The sequence below is a fragment of the Vigna unguiculata genome, chromosome 11 (genome assembly GCF_037176805.1).
Source record: "Vigna unguiculata cultivar grain cowpea cultivar isolate G323 ecotype 2 chromosome 11, ASM3717680v1, whole genome shotgun sequence".
Lineage (NCBI taxonomy): Eukaryota > Viridiplantae > Streptophyta > Magnoliopsida > Fabales > Fabaceae > Vigna > Vigna unguiculata.
Genome location: NC_140802.1, coordinates 32,791,661 through 32,815,743, shown reverse-complemented (window position 1 = coordinate 32,815,743; position 24,083 = coordinate 32,791,661). Strand labels below are relative to the sequence as shown.

Sequence of the window (24,083 nt, the reverse complement as noted above, 5' to 3'; positions counted from 1 at the left end):
ATTTCCGAAGTTGGTCATTTTTGGACCACACACTGACACATGCTCCCTTTATGGTGAACCTCTGATAGGTTTGTTCGTTTGTTCCCCATGTAACCTAATTTGAGAGCATCGAGCACATAGGGTACCCCTTGTAGCGCCATCATTTTAAAATTTTAACAAGACACTAATCCCAAAGAGAAGAACCGAAAAACTTAAGAAACACATAACATCGAAGAGAAGAGAATGCAGTTAAAATCAAAGTATATGCATAGGCCAATATCCCGTTTTATTGCATGATAAAAGATAGATTAACTGTTATTCAGAGCCAGTTCACACTTGTAGCCACCAACTTTGGTTAAAAAGTATGTATCCAAAGCCACAAAGGTACTTGCAAAGAAAACGCAACAAAGCAAAACATAGCTTAACCAGTGTTCTGCATGCCAGCAGCAATACCCTTCATTGTTAAAATAAGGGTATCCTCAAGACCAGGAGCATATTCACTAGTAGGGTTGAGTTTCACAAGCTCAGCAGCTGGGTTGCTTGATTCCATGTAGTCTTTGGACAAGTGTGGCTTCAAGTTCACATGGTAGTCAGGATCACGGATTCGCTTCAATGTGTAGGCTTGAAGGACATTAAGGGTTGTGATGTATGAATCACGAAGACGAAGTCTTTGCTTCAAGTAGGGGTCTCCTTCAAGGAGATCTCTGTGTCCAGCAACCTACAAACAACATGGTACCATCGTAAATGCAGAATCATAGTTTAGATATATATGAAGTCTATAGCAGTAACTATAAATTACCTGAAGGAGAAGGCTCTTGGTTTCTTCATACATGGACCTTAATTTCTCACCAAATGGCCACAGTTCCTCTGTCACTAGGAGTTTATCATAAAGGGCTGCAATCCCGGGGTCTCCCTTGGCGAACACCATCTCAACTAAGTCAAGGGAGACCCTGAAGAAAGGCCATTGATTATACATATCTTGAAGCATTTGCAGATTCTTTGGATCCTTCTTCACTACATGCCTAAATGCTGCTCCAAAGCCCAGCCATACAGGCAGATGGAACCTTGTCTGAGTCCAAGCAAAGATCCAAGGGATTGCGCGGAGTGATTCAATTCCTCCACTTGGCTTTCTTTTTGATGGACGACTTCCAATGTTCATTCTTCCATACTCCAACTCAGGTGTTGCCTGCAGTTTGCAATATTCAGTGATATAGGAAAGAAAACTAGTTAAGAAATTGCAAGTAAAAGTGTTGTAACTACAAAGGAAAGAGCATGTGTTTCTTAAATCATCAGATATATAATTGTATTCCAATTAAGTCAAGATTTTGTAACTGATAATACTATATTTGCAGGATTCTGGAACGAAAATAAATGATAACCAGCAGACATAAATGTCATTGAGAATGTTACATGAATTTCTTCTTGTTGAAAAACAATATTAATGCAGTGTTGGTTAGTCATGCCAATTAGGTTATCATTTTTGCAAAATACGGAATTCAACTGCGAGATTATTTTCAAAAACATCTTTTTGTACAGAAGTATTGAACAAAACTTACACATCGGAAGTACTCAACGAAACGGGGTTCCTGGAAAACAACAGAGCGATACTCCTCTGTAGCAATGACAGCCATCTCATCCATGAGGGCTCGCCATTCTGGTTTTGGTGCCACAGGAGGGTGCATTCCATGCTCAAGTGTAGCAGCAGTGAAACGCTGAAGTGTTCTGAAGCACAAGTGCTCCTCTCCAAAAGACTGTTCAATAACTTCACCCTGCACTGTTACCCGAAGTGAGCCATGAATGGTATCTGGTGGCTGAGATAATATAGCAAGATGAGTGGGACCTCCTCCTCTTCCCACAGTCCCTCCTCTGCCATGGAACATTGTAAGCTTAACACCAAAGTCTTTTGCAACCTTTATGAGTTCCTCTTGAGCCTTGTACAGTGCCCATGCTGCAGAGAAACGGCCAGCATCTTTTCCTGAGTCTGAGTAGCCGATCATAACTTCTTGTTTCCCATTGATACGGTTTCTGTACCAATCTATAGAGAATAAGCGGGCTACTGCAGCAGGAGCAGCCTCAAGATCAGCAAGTTTTTCAAACAATGGGACAACCCTCAATGGCTGCTTCACATGACATTCACGTTGTAAAAGTTCTACAGCAAGCACATCAGATGGAGCTGTTGCCATTGAGATGATATAAGCACCAAAGCTGTCTGAAGGAAGTTCAGCAACGACATGGAAGGTTTCCAATACATCAGCAATTTCATCGGTTTTGGGAAGGTCAGGACCAAAGAGAGGGCGCTTTCCACTGAGCTCAGATAGCAACCATTCCTGCCTGCGTTCCTCGGACCATTCTCGATAAGATCCAATCTCCAAGTGCTTTGTAATAGCATCCATAACATCAGTGTGCCGATCTGATTCTTGGCGGATATCAAGTCTTACAAATGAAAGCCCAAATGTGGAAACTTGGCGCAAGAAATCAAGAAGGCTTCCATCAGCTATCGGTTGGTCACCACATGCACACAGCGACCTATAACACAGTTCAAGAGGCTCCAGGAACTACAACAAAAAATTTGAAGGTTATATACTTTAATATAATACGTTTACTTATCAAAATTATTCTGAAAACTCGTAATCTTGCATTTTCAGATTTGTGGACTTTATGCTGTTCGAATCAAATTGGTAAGAATTAGAGTTGAGTTGAGAGAAGAAACGTTGCCAACTTAATAGATATTTACTACAATTATTAGCAACCAAACCTAATATATGTCAGTATTCCCTTGATCAAGAAGTCAAACAATTTATAAGGATGGGAAATTCAGCACTGCTACTAACATAATCATCAAACAATGAACTATTCATGTTTATGTCTTGAGAAAATGGCAAGAAATTCAGTGTTAAAAATAGAACATAATCTAAGACAGATGGAAGCAATAATGAGTCACTTCAAAGCACTTTCCTTACTGGTGTAAAAGTTAATTATTTGTATCTCAAAATTTATAAGACTATTTCAGGATGATACCTGTTCGACATTTGTGAAGGTAGTCTCCTCAGGGATTTCAGAACTTCCATTGGCTAACAACTGCCGAGCACGTTCCCGTGTATTATATAATTTGTCCCTTACATCACCGAGAACAACACGATATGGCTCACTTGGAGGAATCTGTTTCCAAAACTCTGGAGCAATAAATAATTTATCAATATTCAATACAATTTAGTTATCAAAAGGTTCAATTCTAAATGAATCAATAGTTCTGAGAACCACCAAATTAGTTTAGTGTTGAAAATGAAATTTTCTTATCAATGCCATAGATCCCCAATAAAGAAAATAATAGTTTATACAGTATAATTCAGATCAAAATGTTATCATTGCTATAGAGTACATACCAATATAATGTTTTGCATCTCTCCTTGAGGAGGTAAGGAGTTCATCGGAACGAAGACGTAACTCATCATTGCAGCGCCACATAGACAACTGCCAGGAACAAACAAGAAGCAAGATGTTAAAACACTAACCTTGATGCTAGAAAAAAATAAATTGTCTGTATTGACCACCATATTTGATACCTCAAACATGAGATCCTCAATCTGAGAGAAGTACAAATTAGCAGCCATCATTCTAGCTAGCAAACACACATCCCTTGTAACTTCTGGAGTTACCCGGGGATTACCTGCAACACACATTAGACAAATAGTAAGATGGTGATTAATAGAATACATGCAGCACGTCTCTGGAACTATTTGACACTGAAGTTGATAGCTTAACTAGACGGAAAACTGAATAAGGAAAATGACGTGAAAAGATTTTGAATCTATACTAAATACATACTTCGGCAAAAAGTAACATGAATTTAACAAATAATACAGCATAAAAAGGAATATTTCAGCTCATTAACTGCTTAGGAAGAAAAGAAAGATACCATCACGATCTCCTCCCATCCAAGAAGAGAATTGAATAACAGGGGCATTATGTGGAACACGTTCATTTATGCCAATGTTCTTCAGAGCTGTGTCAACACGGCGCAAAAATTTTGGTACACCTTTCCAGATGGTCTCGTGAAAGTAGCTCATTCCTGCTCTCATCTCATCTTGAGGTGTAGGAGGGGTCCTGCGAATTTCATCTGTACGAAATGCAGCTTGAATCTGCATGAGAGAAACATCATTAGAGCCTTAGCCATACCAAAAGGATTGGCATATGGTCAAATGCAATTTTAGTCACCAATTTGAAACCACAATAAAAAACATTACTCTCCTTATAGAAGTCTGTCAATAGAATTCAAATATAATTGAAAACAAAGTAGAATAGGAAATTCAAACGGAATAATCAACTCCTTAAAACTAGAGCTTTTCAGCTAACCAGCAACATAGACTTATTCAAAGCTAAAATCTAATTAAAGTATTTAAAGACAGAAATTTTGATCTGACATTGCTCAAGTTGAAGCTAGATTAGATCAATCATAACTATAATTGTATAAAACTTATGCCAATTCTCAACCTATACATAAGATGTCAAATGCTTATGGAAAACCAAAAGGTTTTAATTTTGGATACCGAACACATAATAAATCCACCCATTATATCTTTATACAAGAAGATCGTACTATCATGGCTTTTATGCAATGCTGCCCACAAAAATAGACATACAACACACCTATCCCTGATTGTTTTAGCTAAACCAAAAAAAATAATGTCACTACTTAATAAATAAAAAGGTTATCATCTCTAAACACAATGAAATATCAATCTCAATTCTGATGTTTACATAAAATAACCATATAGGCAAAGTTTCAAAAATTAAGAACCAACCATGTGGCTGTCATTAATGTCATCACAAGTATATAAAATCAAGAACAATCAACAGTTTGGTACCTCTCTTTGTAAAGCCTCATCAAGCTCCTGCTTATCATCTGGTGTTATGTCTTTAGCATACAATTGTGTCAAACAATTCCTAATCCTGAAATAAAAGAAGGAAATTATTGTCAAGTGAAAGATTAAAATTTTAGTTATAAAAACAGCCCAACTGAGGATTTCCTTGTCAAGGATTACATGTAACTGTGTTTGCAGTGCAATAAATTAATAAATGTCTAACAAATGGACTACCATCACTCCTCCGACCTACATTACAACAATCATGATTGAAATAAATAATGGACAAACCTGCCATGCTTTTGCAACAAAGATCTACGAACAGACTGAGTAGGATGAGCAGTTAGGACCAAATCTACAGTTTGGCTCTTCAAAGCATCAAAGATTTCTTGAGGGGTCTTCTTCAGTTGATTCACAAGCCTCTTGAAGGTCTCTTCAATATCTGACTCGGTGATAGCAGAATTCTCATCAGCAAAATCACCCTTCTTCAACAACTTAATCCTTCTACGGTAGGCAATTTGAACTTCTTCAGCCAAGTTGGCCAAATTAAGCATATGAGCAAAGGACTTAGAAACCACAATAGAATCCCCAGCATCAAGACCAGTTAGCATGTTCCCGAGTTCCTCCAACTTCTGAGGGTTATTCTGCCCTTCATACTCAGCAGACAGTTCATAACAATCTTGAACCTAGTCAACATCAAATTACCAAAACAAATAAGCCACATAATCAATTGTGCAATGAAGAGCGAAAAAACACAAGCCAGACTTTTTGTACGCAAAGGAAATATATATGTACAATTGATTTGATTTACCAAATCTTGAATCGGCATTTCACTAAAAATTTAAGGGACCATAACGACAAGAAACACAGAACAAACAATTCAGAATTCATAAACCTACCAAAGATAGTTCAAACCACCCATTCCAGAGGGCATACATACCCTGGATCAAGAGAATCACTGGCAATTCAAAAGAAACTGCAGGGGCAAGCAGTTTTAAATCCAAAGGGGAATGAATACTGATTTTGTAAATTATTATTCATTTTATATGTCAATTCGTAAACTTTATTTCAAATGAGGCAGTTGAAAAATTCATCTGTAGAAAATCTCACCAAATTACTATGTTCCAACACCAAAAACCTTACCATTCAAACACTAAACAGGGTTTTAGAAATCCATCAAAATGAAGCAAAAATTACCATCTTTACGTCTACCATCTCACCAAAATCGAAATGGGGTATCACAAATCCATGACTATCGAGAAAAAAATAGGATCTTGTCAAAACCCCACAAAACTAAACCTGACAAAGTGTAGTGTGGTGGGAGTGAAGGCATGAAACTTACAGTTTCTCTAATATCACTCCCATGCAAATCCTGAAGAATGTCAAGGAAGCGGTCCAGCAACAAAGCATCGTACTCAACAAGCTTGTCATCATCAGAAACCTTACTTGGTGCCAGCAACCGCAACTGAGCATCAATTGAAGCCATCTTCTCAAGGTTCCTTGTGGCCATCCTCTCTCTCTGTAGCTATTTATGTATCTGTATCACACAACACAACCAACACAACAGAACACACAATTTCAGTGGCTTTGCTTTTCACTCTGTGATTGAAAAGCGTTTTACGAGAGTGATGCAATATTCTGGCAACGAAAAGGTGTTTCACGAGAGGGATGCAATGTGGTGGTCTCAAGATCAAAAGCAGAGAATGACAGCAACAAAGGGTAAAGAGACTCAGAGAGATTTCGTAGGATCAAAGCTAATAGTTCTTCCTCCTATGATCTCTGCACGGAAAGATTCAGAAAAAGTGTTGAAATTCAACTAAAACCACAACACTGTGAGAGACAAAGAGAGACGCATGGTTTGAGGAGGAGAGGACCTTGAATTTATAGAGAAAAATTAGTACCAGGTAGTTTTTTCTTTTTCTTTTTAAATTTAGTGTGTTTGATAAAACATTTCATCCATATTATAGATGAAATTAATGATGAAATTGTGATAAAATTATATCTATAACGATATATCTATAACAATATACAAAGAGGATTCCTCTTTTTTTGTCCACATTTCGAAATACCAATTTTACCCTTTAAATATAATAATTTTTTAATTTTTTAAAAATTAACCGTTATTTTTACAAACTTTTTATAAAATAGGCTACTTTGTTTCTTCTTTTCTTTTTTATTTATCAAATGGTTATTCTTTCTTCTGTTCTGATATATTTCACTTTATTTTTAGTCGGTTATCTTTGTTTCTTCTTTTCTTCTTTATTTATCAAATTGTTATTCTTTCTCCTGTTTTGATATATTTCACTTTATTTTTATCTATAACAATATATAAAGAAATTCCCCTTTTTGTGTCCACATTTTGAAATACCAATTTTACCCTTTAAATATAATAATTTATTAAATTTTTAAAAATTAACCGTTATTTTTACAAACCTTTTATAAAATCGGCTATCTTTGTTTCTTCTTTTCTTTTTTATTTATCAAATGGTTATTCTTTCTTCTGTTCTGATATATTTCACTTTATTTTTAATCAGTTATCTTTGTTTCTTCTTTTCTTCTTTATCTATCAAATGGTTATTTTTTCTTCTGTTCTGATATAGATTAACTTAATAACGTTACAATATTATCACCTACTAATATAATATCATGCATATTTAAACAATCATACATATAGGCGCAATAGCACCTGTGTTTATGCTAGTTTTCATTTATAGTCTCAGATCAATTAACTTAATCAAACAAAACTTTAGCGTTAACATTTATAGTCTCATATCAATTTCATTGGGTAAATATTACTTAATGAGAAACTACTGCTTGAACTTTGACTTAAATGTCAAATTAATTCTGAAAAATTATAATTTAATGCATTCTTAAATTTTATTAATCAATGTAGATCTGTCTCATTAAACGTAATTATGTAATTATAAAATGAAGAATGCATCATTGAAAGTTAAAATAATTAATTTATTAATTAAAATAATATAAATGTATATAATAAATTTTATAAAAACAAATATATCTTTTTGAAATTTTTAAACAATAATTTTAATAAAAATTAAATATTTTGCAATTTTTAAGCAACTAAAAAGCGAGAAAAAAATATATTTGTGATACTTCAAAAGTCTCTAAGTGAAAGGTTGAAATGTGAAGACTTTTTAAAAATACAAATTTAAATCCAATTGGTCACTTTAAAGTTAGGTAATTAAATTTTTTATATTGTAAGCTTTATGTATTTATAATTAATAATTTTAAATATTTAAATGTTGTCTTTTTCATTAATACAAAGGATTTTGTTAAGGTAACAATAATGTTATAAAAGATCATCGAAGAGTCAAAGAAAGAAAATTCAGTGATTCTAAAATTTATACTTTAATTGGATTTTTTTTAAGTTTTTTAGATATTTAACACTAATTTTTGTTTGTTTTAATTTTAATTTTATTTTTTATATTTAATTATATTTAAATTTATAATAATATTAAAATATAATTATTTTATTATTTAATTAATTTTATAACTGATAAGTATTAAATAAAATATTAAAGATATTTGTATAAATAAAATTAAATAACATTAATGATCATTAAGACAAATATCATTTATTATTTAATTCATATTAATTATCTTTAACAAATATCCTACGCTTACGCTTGTCACTAAAATCATTATAGAATATCAATATTTTATTTTTTATAAATTTATGAATTACGTCGGAGTTTTAATTCTTTTAGAGTGGTGGATTTAAATATTTAAACATAATATACTTATTTATCTTATATGTTTTTATTAAAAAAAATTGAAATTTGAAATTTGAAATTAAAATGACTAAGACTTTTTCAAAAAATTGGGATAATTGACTAAATTTGAAGAGACGGTAGAATTTAAGTACTCCAATGTAATAAATTTTGTTTTTACGTCAGTATAATTTATAATACATAAATAGTTTAAATATATTTAATTATACACGATTTGAATCCAAAAAGTATACTTTAAATTTACTGTAAATAATTAAAAGTATAATGCAATATTACTATCAATATGCTTTTCAAATTAACGAGATTTCATTTATTAATAAAGATAAAAGATACTATATATATATATATATATATATATTAAATTATTTATAATAAACTTAAAGTATAATTTTTATTATTCAAAAGTGTTTATTTGTAATTATTAATAAAAGACATTTTTTACATATAATTTCTTTCTTTCTTTATCTACTTTTTGTTCATTTATTTAAAATAAATGTGTTTAATTTTGTTATTTTAAAAATACAATTTTTATTTTTTTTTAATATTTTTTCTCTATTCCCTACCTTTTAATTAATTAAATTATTTTTTACCTAAATAAATATGTTTGGTAATTAATTTAATTGAATAAATTAATACATATGTAACAATAAAATAGATAGAACAATTAAAAACAATTATAATGAAAACCTTAATAGATTTATTTTAAAACAAAAAATATTCAAATATAAATTAAACATATAAGATGAAAATTATATTTAGTTATTTATTCACATGAATTAAATAATGAATAAGAATCTGTGGTTGAAGTTAGATATTGATTTGTGGAAAATACTTCGGTGCTACATTGATGTGTGATTATCTGATTGGTAAGCATTTTATTTTTCTTTTCTTGTTTGTCATTTTAGGTCCTTTCTTCCGTAAAGATTCAGTCTGAGTCAGTACAATACATTATTCACCTGACACGTGTTTAACAGAGATAGTGCAACATAAACCTGACATAAGAAAAGAATATAAATAAATAAATAAATTACATTTCTTCATAGAAAAAAATATATTAAAAGAAAATAATAACTTATTACGTTCCACAATATATAAATAAGTGATAATTTAATAATAAAAAATTAATTTAACCTATTAATATGTGAGAAATACAATAATTATATTACATGACATAAAAAGATAATTATAAAATAAAAATTGAAAATTGAAAATTAATTTAGAATTAAATTACAATATGTGGGTTGTTTCATAAAGCTTCCGTGTAGCGAGTTCTTCCATTCTATCCGATCAGTTTCTCCATTTGAGTAAGTTGCTTTTCTACCTTTTTTCTCTAGATTCAATATGTTTTTCCTATGCATGTGAGTATCCTTTGTTTGCATGTGACCTTAAAATTATAAGAACCTAGAAAATCATAGGATTCATAGAGGGTTTAAAATAATGAGACACAATTATTTTAATATTAAAATGTTAAAGTATAAATAGAAATTTTATAAAAGAGTTTCATTATTTAATGCACCATCTCTTTAAAATCCTTTTTCTTAGAGCCCTCTCACTTCTCTCTAGGATTACTCATCTTGTATTCATCTCTTTGAAGATTTAAAACCGCTAAGGTGATCCTTATGGTGAGCTTTCCACTTCTGTCTGGTCAATTTCTCCAATTGAGTAAGTTAGTTTTCTTCTCGTTTTCCTTGGTCAATTGTCCTTGTGCATTCATGTGAGTGATTCTAGCTCTCATGTGGCTTCTAAATCTTCCTTGTGAATTTTTGTTGATCAATGGTTCTAATGATGTGCCCTGATCATGTTTGTGTTGTTCATAGATTGAGTTGTGCGTTCTGATAGCTGAAAGGGAGATTTGATACTCCTTAAGTTGTTTGAGCCATCTTACAAGTAAGGGAAGCTAATTACAATGCTTTTGAGTTATAGAAATATTGAATTGGTAAATTGTATGACGATATTGTGAATTGCTTGTGTGTTTAATCTGTAGAATGATACATGATTGTATGAAATTGATGTTTTAAACTTGAAGTTATTTACATGTAAATAATGGTTGAATTAGTTTTGCATTTGAGATCATTTGGCACTAATGTTTGTAGTTAATTTGAGCTTGGTATATGTTTGGCATTTGTGAAGGTTTTTGAGCTACTTAGGCTTGACTGAGAAGACATAATTATGCAGAATCAAGTACTACAAAATTGTGTAAACTCACTATGATAGCCTCCTCCTCAAGCTAGGTTAGGTCAAAGCTTGAAATGGTGACTCTGGTGGATGGTGGATACACGGAAGCTTTATGTTGAGAGAAAATGGCTCTCGATTTTGGTTATTTAATGGTGGGATGAATGTGGTTTGTGGAGCTCTAAGAGAGGTTAGGTCAACTCTAGAGAAAGGGGTGCTAGAGGGACCTCTTTGGATGCTCTAGCAAGTGACTAAGAGAAGAAGTGACTCAAAAATAATTTTTGCAGCATAACATTATCAAACCTTGAAATGTTAACATGCACCAAAATCCTAAAAATGTTATCTTAGTGAAGGAGAACTTAACATGTGGCAATTGTAACATCCCGTCAGGATATTACTAATTTATAAATAAATAAATGGAATAAATAAGACAGCACGTTTAATAATACCTCATTTTCCCAAAATGCGGGAAAATTTAAAGCTTTATTAATTGAGCGGATAAAATTTAGAACGTCCATTACATAATTAAAACCACAATGTTATTAAGTCACCCATCCGGGTTTACAAATGTTTCCAAAACAAGGTAATACAAGTAAAAGTTCCCCCAAATCAATCCCCTCTCCACGAATAAGCTGCACCAAAGCCACCTGCATCACCAACATCTACTCCCGTGTACCGCGTACACGATCATCGCCACACACACGCAGATAGGGTGAGCTTAGCAGATAAAACACATATATATACAAAGCTATAAACATATATATATAAAGCAGTATACATACACATAACATCACTTAAATTAACTTTCCACATTGCCCTATATTTTTATTCCCTCAATTCGATCTCCAATACGTTTATTCGTGTTCTACTTCGTCTGCTGATTACTTCAAGGTGACTTGCTGCCATACCTATCGGCTACAACTGATAGAGCACGTGCGGGAAAACATGCTACGGATCATACACCGCAACGCCAGGTAGAGTTCCCATATACGAACAAAGCCCGTATCGTCCCAAGACTACCAAACTCGTCAGCCAACAACTGAGGAGGGCAATCTATCTGGACCCATCCGTATTGGCCACAACCAGCACACTCATACCGGCAACACTCGCCAACCCGAGCCACAACTCAAGGGTTTCTCGTGTTCATCCGCCATCCCGAGCCACAACTCAAGAGATGATATTCCGAGCCACAACTCAAGGAATACCACGTGCTTAACCCCTATCCCGAGCCACAACTCAAGGGATACGTTCCGAGCCACAACTCAAGGAACTCCAGCAACCTCACCTCTAAGGCACTACCAGAAGCCTTGTAGAACACCCTACGAAGTCCAACAACTAGGACTTACAGCAGCTGAATCGCCTAGCGGGGGACACGTACCGCTACACGCCACAGCTTCCAGATCGCCTAGCGGGTGTCGCGTACCGCCAGGCGCACAGCGCCTTTTAAATTGTTCACGCAACAGCGACCGCCTGGCGGAACCGTCTCTGCCGCCAGGCGCACCAAGCCCTAAGACTCCTCTGTGATCCCGCTACCGCCTGGCGGTTCCACATCACCGTTGGGCGCCAACACTTATAAGACATTCCTGTTTCATACTATCGCCTGGCGATTCAGTCTACACTGCTAGGCGCTACACTAGTAATGTGACACTACTAGTTTTAGGTACTCTAATTCATTTCCTAGAATTCAACCATTTAATTCTCAAACATCCAAAAATCAACATACACATTCATATATTCCAAATTACAACATCACAACACATATGCATCTTTCAAGTATAAGCACACATTCCTCTCTTTTATAATTCATATATACTTACCTCTTAAATCAATTCCAACACACTTTATTTTCCCCTTCTCATTTTCCCAACCCTTTGCATGCTTACAATTCCATTACATTTAAAGTATGATTATCATGTTCCCATACTTTTCCAAAAACCCATCATGATCATGCAACACTCGGTCATAGTGATATCATCAATAGTGGCCTTATGCCCACACTTATAACATCTTACCTTCGAGCTAACATATATAGGTTCATATATTCAACATGTCTCAGCAAGCACTACCAAAAACATAGTCATCAATCATGCATCAATATATTTATATATATACATTCACCAATCAAGGCCATACCAGCACTTGATCACACTTAATCATCCATTAGTAATCATACTATTAGGGAATTCAACAACCAATCATGAGTGACGTATATCTCCCTCTTCAGGCATCCAAAATGAATCTCCACCGTTCAAAGTGAAGAACAACATGTTGTGAAACACCTTACAAAATTTCACCTAAATCGGACGGTTAACGAAGTGGGAAATGCAGTTTCACGAAAACTGCACAGACCAGAAAAATCAGTGGCGCCTGGCGGCATGAAACTACCGCCGAGCGGTTCCTGTTCCACGAAAAGTACGAAAAACAGCGTTTTTCGTGAATCGGACACCATGTCTCACTGGTTTGGCGCTTGGCGGCCAAATGGGTGCCGCCAGGCGGTTCCTGCACCTGCGAACCTTACCCCCTTCACAACAACTCTAATTTCCATCAATTTCTGACTCTATAAGATCCGATTCTATCTCTTAGGATTACAATTCATCTCTAACACTTTCCATACCCGAATTCATTCGCATTTTTCCATTTAGATGTGTGTCGTTTTCGAAATCCCAATTCATCAACCTAAAAAGGGTGTTCTTAACGGTTCTCTCAAATTAACTCTAATTGATAGTGAAATTCCCCAATTTCTTTAGTCAAGTATTCAATTAAAAGTTAATGATCCCTTTCCTTCCATTTAGAATCCAATCAGAACACTCAAAACACCAAAACCGAACCAAAAATTGGTCCGCGTCGCCTGGCGGGTGTTCGTCACCGCTAGGCAGTTCAAGCAAAAACCCAGAATCTGGGTTGGTCGTCACGCGTCGCCTGGCGGCACAACGCTCACCGCCAGGCGGTTCCTCTCTGGAACCCAAGAAACAAGTAAAAATTGGATGAGTCGCCTGGCGGCAGTTCATCGTCCGCCAGGCGGTTTCTGGAAAATTCCAGAAACACGAATTATACACAACAGGGCATTGTACATGCATCAATTTAATCATACAGTTCATGAAATTAAACAGTACGCAATTAAAGGTACAATTACAGCTCCCCTAACCTGGAATTCCTTCGCTTAAATTGAATTGTTTGAGATACTCCAATGATCACTACGTCTCCCCCTTCTTGATGTGGTCACTCAAACCTCACCAGAACCTTACTCAAACCTCACCAATCTCTCTGATTTTCGTGCTCTAATTCAGGTTGTCAAAACCTTCCCTATGGCCACTTTTTACCCTTTTAAACTTGGCTTTTAGTAGAGTTTAATTACCCAAAACGAAATTTACCTAATGGTACTGTTAACTACCATTTAATTTACCTTTATGATCTGTTTTTCAGCTACGCAAGGCTGCCTCTCAACTATCTAGGGTTTTTCCCCAACCTTTCATATTCAATTCAAAGCCAAAATGCCAAAAATAATGTTTTTAGTTTGGTTCTCCAAAGTTTGAACCCATAACCATTCAATCACAAAGTAATTACACCACCAATTCAACCAAGTCATGTTTCATGCTTAACAAATCCAATTCAGACATCATATCATACCAGAACATAATTACATAAATTTAAATAATAAAACAATAACACAAAAGTTAGCATACATAGGACTCGAACCCAAGTCCTCTCACACAATTTAAGTACTCTCAACCACTTGAGCTAGTACTTTTCCACATCATACCAACCATAATTTAATGTCATAATTATTTCCCCTCCCGTATTTATTAATTAATTATTTAATTAATTAATTAAATTCTACGGGTCTTACAGCAATCCTTAGTCTCACAAAATGAACCACTCATATATTGCCATGTGGAAAGCTACTTTATGAAAAATGTCTCCTATAGGACAATGACACATAGCCACTACCTGTGTAAGAGAACTCTCCATTAAGGGGTGAAAAAAGAGCTTAACATGTGGCAATCCTCACTCTAAAAAAATGAATCACTCATGTGTTGCCATGTGGAAAGTTACATTATGAAAAGTATCTCCTATAAGACAATGACACATGACCACTACTTCTTATGTTGTTTTAGTCATCTTACAAGTAAGGGAAGCTAAAAACAATGATTTTAAGTTATAGAAATATTGAATTGGTAAATTTTATGATGGCACTGTGAATTGTCTGTGTGTTTGATTTGTAGAATGATACATGATTATATGAAATTGATGTTTTAAACTTGAGGTTGTTTACATGTAAATAGTGGTTGAATTGGTTTTTCATTTGAGATCATTTGGCACTAATGTTTATAGTTAATTGGAGCTTGGTATGTGTTTGACATCTGTGAAGGTTTTTGAGCTACTTAGACTTGACCGAGAAGACATAATTATGCATAGTCAGTTTCTGCAACGTTAGAGGCTCTCTCAGCGAATCCAATGTCAGAGGCTGACTAACTTGGGTGTCTAATAACGTTTTCATTGACGCGATCAAATTAATATTACTTATCTATAAAAAAATCAATATTATTAAGAAATTAGTCAACAAAATAGAAAGAGTAAAGTAACCCAAAGTCGTCTCTCAACGAACACATAATTGATTTCTAACAAATTAGTTCTTATAAAAACTATACAAAAGGGGTTAGTCAAATAATAAAAGTAACTAGAGAAATAAAATTGGTGAAAGATAAAAAGATATAAAAACAATTTTAAAGAAACTAGATCGATCCCACTGCTCTTTCAAAATAGATTCATCATCGGTTATCTAAAGATTATTGCTTAATAACTTATTGTTGTAGATTAGCAAATTAATCAATGTAAAGTCTCAATTAATTTGTTGGGGTTTTGACTTTTAACCAAAGTACAATCTCAATTAAAAGTGAGAACTTTTAGATTATCCAAAGTAAATTCGATCAAAGTACAATCTCAATCAAAGTTTACTATGTTTAATCATGTCTATTCTTTTATCCCACACCAAATAAAAAATATAATTAATCAAAGTAAAGTCTTGACTAATTTTAGTTAGAGTAAATACCTTTAACCAAAGTAAAGTCTCAATTAAATTTAAAAACCCTTATACTCATATGATCAACATGCATATAGGTTTAAAATTATTAATTTCTATTTGATTCAAGAAACAAAAGACAGATAAATTAAAATCTTAACAATAATTAAAAGAACATAGAAATTACTTCATTATAACCTCAAAATCCATGATGAAATTACAGTGAAACCAACCCAAGAAGCTTAGGCCTCCATGGAATCAAGATAAAATAAAAATAGAAGAAGAATAGAGAGAGAAAGAAATTAGTCCCCTCTAAGGGTTCTTAAACTCCGAAGTTTCGAGCTTGTCTTTTCTGCTTTCCCTTAGTCTCTTTATATAGGACTTGAACTAGGCTTTTCTGTTGCTAAAATCTCTCAAATATCCTTTAAAATAAGGATAAGGATAAATATTATTTATTTTTATAGGGATTATGAATATTTAAAAATATTTGGAGAGATATAGTCAGTTTTAAAATTATTTGAAAAATATAGTTAGTTGATAATTTTTGATATAATTAAATAAATAAATTAGTTAAAGATATATGATAAATTATCATCAAATATTTGCATTAATTTTATAAATCAACCCTTTGCAATCTTGTAGTCCAAATTTGCAGGAAAATCCAAATATATCAATAATTGCATTTTAGTCCCCTCTTTATTTCACCAGATTTTGACCAGCTTTCACCCATTGATTATGTAATGAAAGTTTGACGCGTGACAAATCCCTTTCTTTTTTTCGCCTCTGTTAGGGTTTCATAAGGTTAACTTTTTGGTGTAGGTGTGTCTTCAAGTGTAGACTGGTTTGTGATTTATGTCTTCCAGTTACAGATCTGTGATGATGACAGATGAACATGGAGAAGTCGCGGTGGTTGAACGGTGTTGTGGTGCAGGCATGGAGTTGGTTCCGTCAAGTTGCATGGTTGTGTGGTGGATGAACTTAGGCGAGGTTGCATCACGGTGAACGTTGCAGGTGGCTTCGCATTTCTGGATTCTCACGCGTGGATGGAAACGGCACGTCATTGTTATTCGTTCTTGTAGTTTGTGCTTCATTTTAGATCTTCTCTTCTCCAACATGGTGAGGTGCAGGTGTTGTTGTTGGGTGGCTCGCGTTTCTGGTTCGATGTGTAGTGAGTTTGAACGAGTCTGGTAGCATCTTCTAGTGTGGATGAATAGGTTGTTGTTTTTCCCGTGAATGGAAGTGTGGCTTTCAACGTGCGTGATGGTTTCAACAGGTATGGTGGCACGATGGGATCTCTAGCGAAGTTGCTACCATAGGTTTTGCAATGAATTATGCATTTCCGGTGACTTGTTTGGAAAAAATGAAGGTTGATGTGCTTGTTAGCGAGGATGGTGGCTGACCAACGTTAAGGGTTTGAGAGGTAGAAGATGATGACATGGCAAGCTCTAATTGGCTAGTTTATGAGTGTTAAGATTAGGCCATGTGTTCTGGTTGGGTTTGATTTTGTGAGTTGTAGGAGTGGTGAAAGTTAGTAGAAATAAGGGGTGTAAGACAGATTTTATATGGGCCATTTGAGAATGGTGGAGTGTATGAGTGAAAACTAAGGGTGCATTTAGCTCCTGATTTATTTGTTTATAGAATTTAGTAATCTTGACTTTATTTTGCAACTTGAAACAATTTATTCAGTTGCATCGACAAACGTTAGAATATCATAAAATAATTTATACAACTAAAACTCACTTTTTATGTCATTTTTATCTCACAAACTTCATAAGCTTAATTATGAAATCTCAATTAAATTAATCTTTTAAGAACATAATTCAATTAAAAACCCAAAATTAAACCTTTAATTAGGGGAATAATATGCACTCATCAAAGTCATTAAGCAAGAATCCACTCGTTAAGTGAATCCAAAGTTAGGGACACAAACTTGGGAGTCGTTGGTCGAGTCCTTATTGGCTTAGCAAATCCAAAGTCATAGAGCTTACTAACTTTGTAGTCATTGGTCAAGAACAAACTCGCTGAGTGAACTTTGTAAGAATTTTCCTCTTTGAGTTTCAGTGATTTACTCGCTGGAAGAGTCATCTGATCGTTGGACGAGTGGACATTTATGCACCTTGCACCTAGCGAGAGGATGGTTTTATTGAGCGAGTGTATCAGAGTGTAGTAGCTATTCTATGTTAAATTTTGATGTCTTGTTGATAATGTAAATGTATTACTTATGAGATAGATGGTATATGAGATTAAATTGATAATGGTTTATACTAATTCAAGGAGGATTTGTGGTGATTTATAGTAGTGTATGCATTGGTATATAGATTCAGTTGGAAGTTATCTTGATGCTCTAATAACCATTTAATTCTCAAGTAGAGAAGAGTGGGGTATATGGTGAGAGGAGCAGGAGGTCCTAGTCTAGGGGCTTTACCTTGGCCAAAGGCGTTAATGGACTAACCTTGTGTCTGGCAGAGTGAAACCCATTGGCAATAGCTCTATAGAGAAGTAGAGGTCACCACAAGTGCACAACTTGCCAGGATTCAATATCAATGCATGTATCTGAATAATTGAATCATGTTTAGGTTCTTTTATGAAATAAGATGATTGATTATGTATGATTTAAGTAATCGTATTCTTTAATGATTAAAGCTTTTTGTATATTCACTTAGCCTTTTCTTTGTGACTTGTTTTGTCTTTTGTTTTATTTTTATTTGTAATGATAATCTAATTGGAGTTAGCAGATGAGGAAGTTATAGTTGGATCTGTTCAGGGTGAGGATGATACGGTGTCTAGCTAGTGTTTAAACTCCTTGTGTATATACCTTCCTTTTGAAAAACTACAATCTCTTTAGACCATTATGTATAAATGTGTATTTCAATGTATATTTTGAATGATTGTAATATGATAATTATATTTTAGTACTTTACGCTTATGATTATCAGTAAGAAATATTTATTTTAGTAGTTATGTTATTAAATGGTATGTTACAAAAATCATCAATATTAGTCTTTGTTAATTAATGACCATAACGGTATGGCCTGAGCATTCTTGTGATGTTTTTATGTGTAGATAAAACATTTTATGGAGTTAGAGACATTTTTGGAGTATTAGGAACAATTAGAGCTATTTGAATTGTCAAACAAGGTAAAAGAAGCTAATTTTAACTTTTTTTAGTCTTTGAATTCCAATTAACTATTGTATGAATGTTGAATTGTGATTGTGTAATGATTCTTGTATGCTCAATGTTTGATATCTATGAAATGAGTTGGGTGAACATTAATGCATGCTATATGTGAATTACTGAGTGTGGTTTCTTTGGGCAATACCAAAGTTAGAGAGCTCATTGACTTGGTGGTCGTTGGGCAAGGGTATTCTCATTGGGTGACTTCAAAGTTAGAAAACTCACTGACTTGGCTATCACTGGAAGCTCTAGTGGTGCTCTCGTTAGGCGCGTAGGCTTGCTAGGGTGAAACATCTTGTCGTTGACAAGTATTTTCACGTATTGCAGAGTTTTCCAATTAATCGTACTTATGAGAGTTATGTGTTTATAATATAGTTCTAATGATGTTAGAAGTTAGTAAGGGAATTATTTGTGCATCTAAACTGTTTGAGAATGATGTACATTGATCCAAGTTAGATTAGGCACATGTTTATTTAGTGTATGCATTAATGTAGGGATTCAGTACTTGAGGTTATCCTGACATTCTAGTTCACTTCAATCCACTTTGTGAAATACTTCATTGCTACTATGGGGAATTTCACCTGTCAATCTACTTATGGAAAAGGTCCCAAAATATTAATTCCCCATGTGTGGAACAACCAGGGAGAATGCTTGAGTGAAGAACCTCTCAGGGTGCTTTATGCTAGTTTGAGTATCGTTGTCATTGATCACACTTTTTGGCATATTCCATGTTGTCATTTCTTATTGTTAGCCAAAAATAACCTACTTTGAGGACCCTTAACATTAACACCCTTCCTTCGACATGGCTTTCTCATATTCCTTCATGTAGCTCAACCATTATAAGATCAACCTCATCTTCTTTGATACACATTAGTATATGTTAGGAGAAACCTAAACTAAATAGGTGACCATTGAGCAAGGTGTACCTACTAGAATTTTTCTTTACTTTCTGAGCTTCCACAGGATTTCGAAGCAGTTTTCCATCAACCATGTATGTTATTAAAGGAGTCATCCTTGATTCTCTCCTTTCACCTTGTACGGTGAACACTTACTCCTCATTACGAATCTTGACACACACTTTAGATACAAATAAAATTTATCTGATGACAGTCTTGTGCTATCTCGGCTTGGTGTAACTTGCCAATCTTGATAAGAGATCTATTCCACAATTTTCTTCCTGGGGAACATACACTAGATTGAAAACCTCAAACACCTTAGCCAAGGTTTTTAAAAACTCTAGGTATCCGACCAATTAAAGGGTCTTTTGCTTGGAATTCACCAAATACCTAGCCAATGAAAAGAGACGAGTAGCTCTTGGCCACAACCTCGATTACGCCTATCTCTTTTGCTAACCACATTCCTGCAATCAAGGCTTCATATTTAGCTTGGTTATTACCTTCCTTGAAAGATAATTGCTAGATTATTGAATCAACATTCGTTTAGGCACTTCCAACACTACTCATGCTCCACTTCTTCAAAGATTCAAGGCTTCATCCACAGACAAAATCCACTTGCAAAGTTGTGCTTATGACTGCGTTGGGGCTGATAACTTTGAAAGGAAATTAGAAAGTATTAGAGCTTTGTTGCCCCTTAGCTTCATATTTGATATCATATTCAAATAACTCTAAAGACCATTTGACCATCCTTCCTAACAAATTGGGCCTTTACAATATTTGTGTGATAGGTAGATTGGTCATAACGACTACCTTGTGACTCTAAAAATAATAACGGAGCCTTGTTGCTATTTACACCACTGTCAAAGTCCCCTTCTCTATTATCGAATACTTTCCTTCTACTTCATAAAGGACATTACTAACGAAGTAGATTGATCGTTGCTCCTCCTCTATGTTTTGTACCACATCCAACTAACTACATGCTCAATAATAGTTATTCATAACTAGAGTGGTAGCCCCCGCACATGTTTACGTAGGATGGAAAGGTCTTGCCAAGTATTTCTTAAGTTGTAGAAATGTATTTTCACATTCTTCAATGCACTAAAATTTCTCATTCTCTTTTAGGCATTTACGTAGGATGGAAAGGTCTTGCCAAGTATTTCTTAAGTTGTAGAAATGTATTTTCACATTCTTCAATGCACTAAAATTTCTCATTCTCTTTTAGGCATTGAAAATAGTAAAATTCCTTATCCCTACTTCTCGTAAATATTCTAGATAGAGTTGTCATCCTTCCCGTTAGTCTTTGTACTTCCTTTACATTGTTAGGACTTTTCATATTAATTATGGCTAAGCATTTCTTTGGGTTAGCCTCAATTCCCCTCCCCGTTAGTGAAAACCCAAGGAGTTTGTCAACTTTTAGCTCAAAAACACATTTGTCAAGGTTGACCTTTAGCTAGAACCTGTTTATAATTGAGAATAACTCCCCGAGGTCCTTCTAACGGACTTCACTATAAACCAAGGTCACAACCATATCATCTATATATGATTGCACGTTCCTTCCCAATATATGTTGTAAAATCTTGTATCAAACACTAGTACGTGGCCCCTACGTTCTTTAACCTAAAAGGCATCATGTTTTCACAATAGCTAGTCTTTTCTCCTATAAATATTGTTTTTTCTTCACCCATCATATGCATCTTGATTTGATTGTAATTAAAATATGCATCCATGAAGCTTAACAACTCGTATCCCAAAGCATTGTCTACCAAAGTGTTTATGTTCGGGAGAGGATATGAGTCTTCAGAACGTGCATTGTTTAGGTTGGTAAAATCTACACATCATCCATTTGCCATTTGATTTTTTCACCATCTCCACATTTGTCAACCACTCGGGGTATTGGATCTCGCTTATGGGATTTGCTTCAATTAGCTTGTTTACTTCTTTGCTCACTACTTGCGCTTTCTCTTCTCCTAGCCTACGACGTCTTTGGGCTCTCAGTTTAGCTTTCAGAGATGGCATAGGAAATATTGGTCTATTCAAGGTATGTCTATCGATGTCAAGGCAAATGATTGGATGTTATCTTTCAAAACCTTATCAATTATGACTCCAACTTCTTATCTTGATCATCTCCCAATTTCAGCTTCCTTCCTACTTATACTTCCACCTCTTTAATTTCACCCACCGGTTGTCTTCAATCACCATTTGCAATATGAGAATTCGAATCTGAGACCCTAGGATTAGCCGTTGTCTCGATGCAATAAGTAGCTCTTTGCATCCTTAAACTATTCTCATACCATTCTCTGACGACCTTTTGATCGACTTTCCTCGTTACCACCTTCCCATCAGTGGTAGGGAAATTTCATTTTATCGGTTGATCCATGTTTTCGCTGAGCGAGCCTACCGCTCAAGGTAACTCGTTGCATGTAAAGGTGGAAGTGTTGAGAGAATTTGAAGGTTTTATACCTATAAACAAACAAATTTAAGATGTTCTAAATCTTGTATTTAGTTAACTTAATTGTTTTGACTTGAGTATATGGTTGTGTGGATGTTGTGAATGTAGTGACTTCTAGGAAGGGAGTAGTACATTGATGAAATGTTATGTGGTGTATTGAGAGTGATTTTGAAAAGACTATCCTGAGTTACTAACATCAAACTCATGTAGAGGATGATATATAGTTGTGAGAGTTGAAGGAGATTCTTATAATTTGGAGCTTCAATATGAAAAAGGATCAGACCTAAAACATATAAGTAATATACTTGTGTCATACTTGAGAGGGATCGGTATCCTAGTGTGAAGTTTATAACTATAGCTCTTGAGATCAAGGAGTGAGTTATGACAAGTGCATAGTATTTGAGTTCGCTCAATACACTCTTCTTTTAGAAGTAAAGTCAAATGTCTATGTTAGAATTGAACCATTAGGGTTGTGTTGTGATGATTAAGTCGTGAGTATTGTATTATAATAGACATTTGATTCTTATTGTTAAATATTGATTTTAAAGTTGATGATGAATTATGTCTCTAATGTAATTTTAGTTGTTGAACCATATTTATGACAAAAACGAGGAAAGCACGATAAAAGGTGAGATATAAAACTTGTTTATAAAATAATTTTGTACGTTTGATGAAAATGTTGGAATTTTTATTGACTATGAAATTGGTATATGTGGCATTGATTAATTTACATTAGCTTAACTTTTTTTCTATTATGGTGTTGTAATCTCCACCGACAATGATTTTATATCATACGTGAACATATGATCATGAAGTGATATTGACGAGAACGAACGAGGTATTGGAGTTTTATTTTGAGTTATTTTATGAAAATGTAATTAGAATGTATATTTTGAATTAGAACTTCTTAGAGATGCCAAGTTATATAGGTTCTTTTTGAAAAAAGTTTTAGATAATGTACATATTTGTATGTTTAATGGCCACTACCTGCTACTATATATGTGACGATGAAGTTAATAGTAATTAAATATGCTTATTAGATTGTCCCAATCTACGTGATTTAAATATTTGATAAAACAAAAATATCTCTTTTATAGGTTCCATTACTCAATATACAATCAGTGAATCATATTTATTTCATTTTCAAACATATGAACTTAATTTTTTTACATCCCACACACACACACACACACATATATATATATATATATATATATATATATATATATATATATATATAGATATAACACTAATAAACACTAAATTTAATAGTTACAATACTAATTAACTCCATCAAATTTCAAACATTAAGGAAAACATGAAAAATTGTGCTCATAATTCTATTAAAGTAAATTAAATTTGTGAATATAAGAACTATTTAAATAAAGTAAGCTAATACCCAAAAAAAAATCAAGTTTGATTTTTTTTTGATTTTTTTTAAATGACTCAACAAATTGTATATCTTTTTAACAATGTTGTTATTTTGGGTAAATTGGCTAAGCAAATTTTAACTATTGAATACATTCATAAAATTATGATGAGAAGTTGAATTCTACATAACTAATAAGAGTAATGTAAGCTCTTTGAATATAATTCTAAATTCATGCAAGATTTGTCTTTCAATAAAATTTTTAAAATTAACTCCAACTAATTATTTCAACTTAAATTGATCATTAAAAGCATAAAACCACTTTTACTCTTTATAAATCTTACAATTTCATATATAAATAATTTCATCAACTACATATAATTTTTCTATTAAATCTTAAAATTGAAAC

At 33.8% G+C, this 24,083-nt stretch overlaps 1 protein-coding gene across 1 annotated transcript; it reads right to left on the bottom strand.

The window, feature by feature from the left end:
• Positions 1 to 228: 228 nt before the first annotated feature.
• On the bottom strand, positions 229 to 6,678 carry LOC114169289 (phosphoenolpyruvate carboxylase). The gene is made up of 10 exons (XM_028054370.2): positions 6,184 to 6,678; positions 5,133 to 5,527; positions 4,845 to 4,929; positions 3,896 to 4,118; positions 3,543 to 3,646; positions 3,363 to 3,450; positions 2,998 to 3,152; positions 1,536 to 2,534; positions 779 to 1,165; positions 229 to 697 (listed from the first exon to the last, which is right to left on the bottom strand). The coding sequence occupies exons 1-10, from the start codon at positions 6,349 to 6,351 to the stop codon at positions 401 to 403; spliced, it is 2,901 nt and encodes a 966-aa protein (XP_027910171.1). The 5' UTR covers positions 6,352 to 6,678; the 3' UTR covers positions 229 to 400.
• Between the last annotated feature and the right edge of the window lie 17,405 nt (positions 6,679 to 24,083).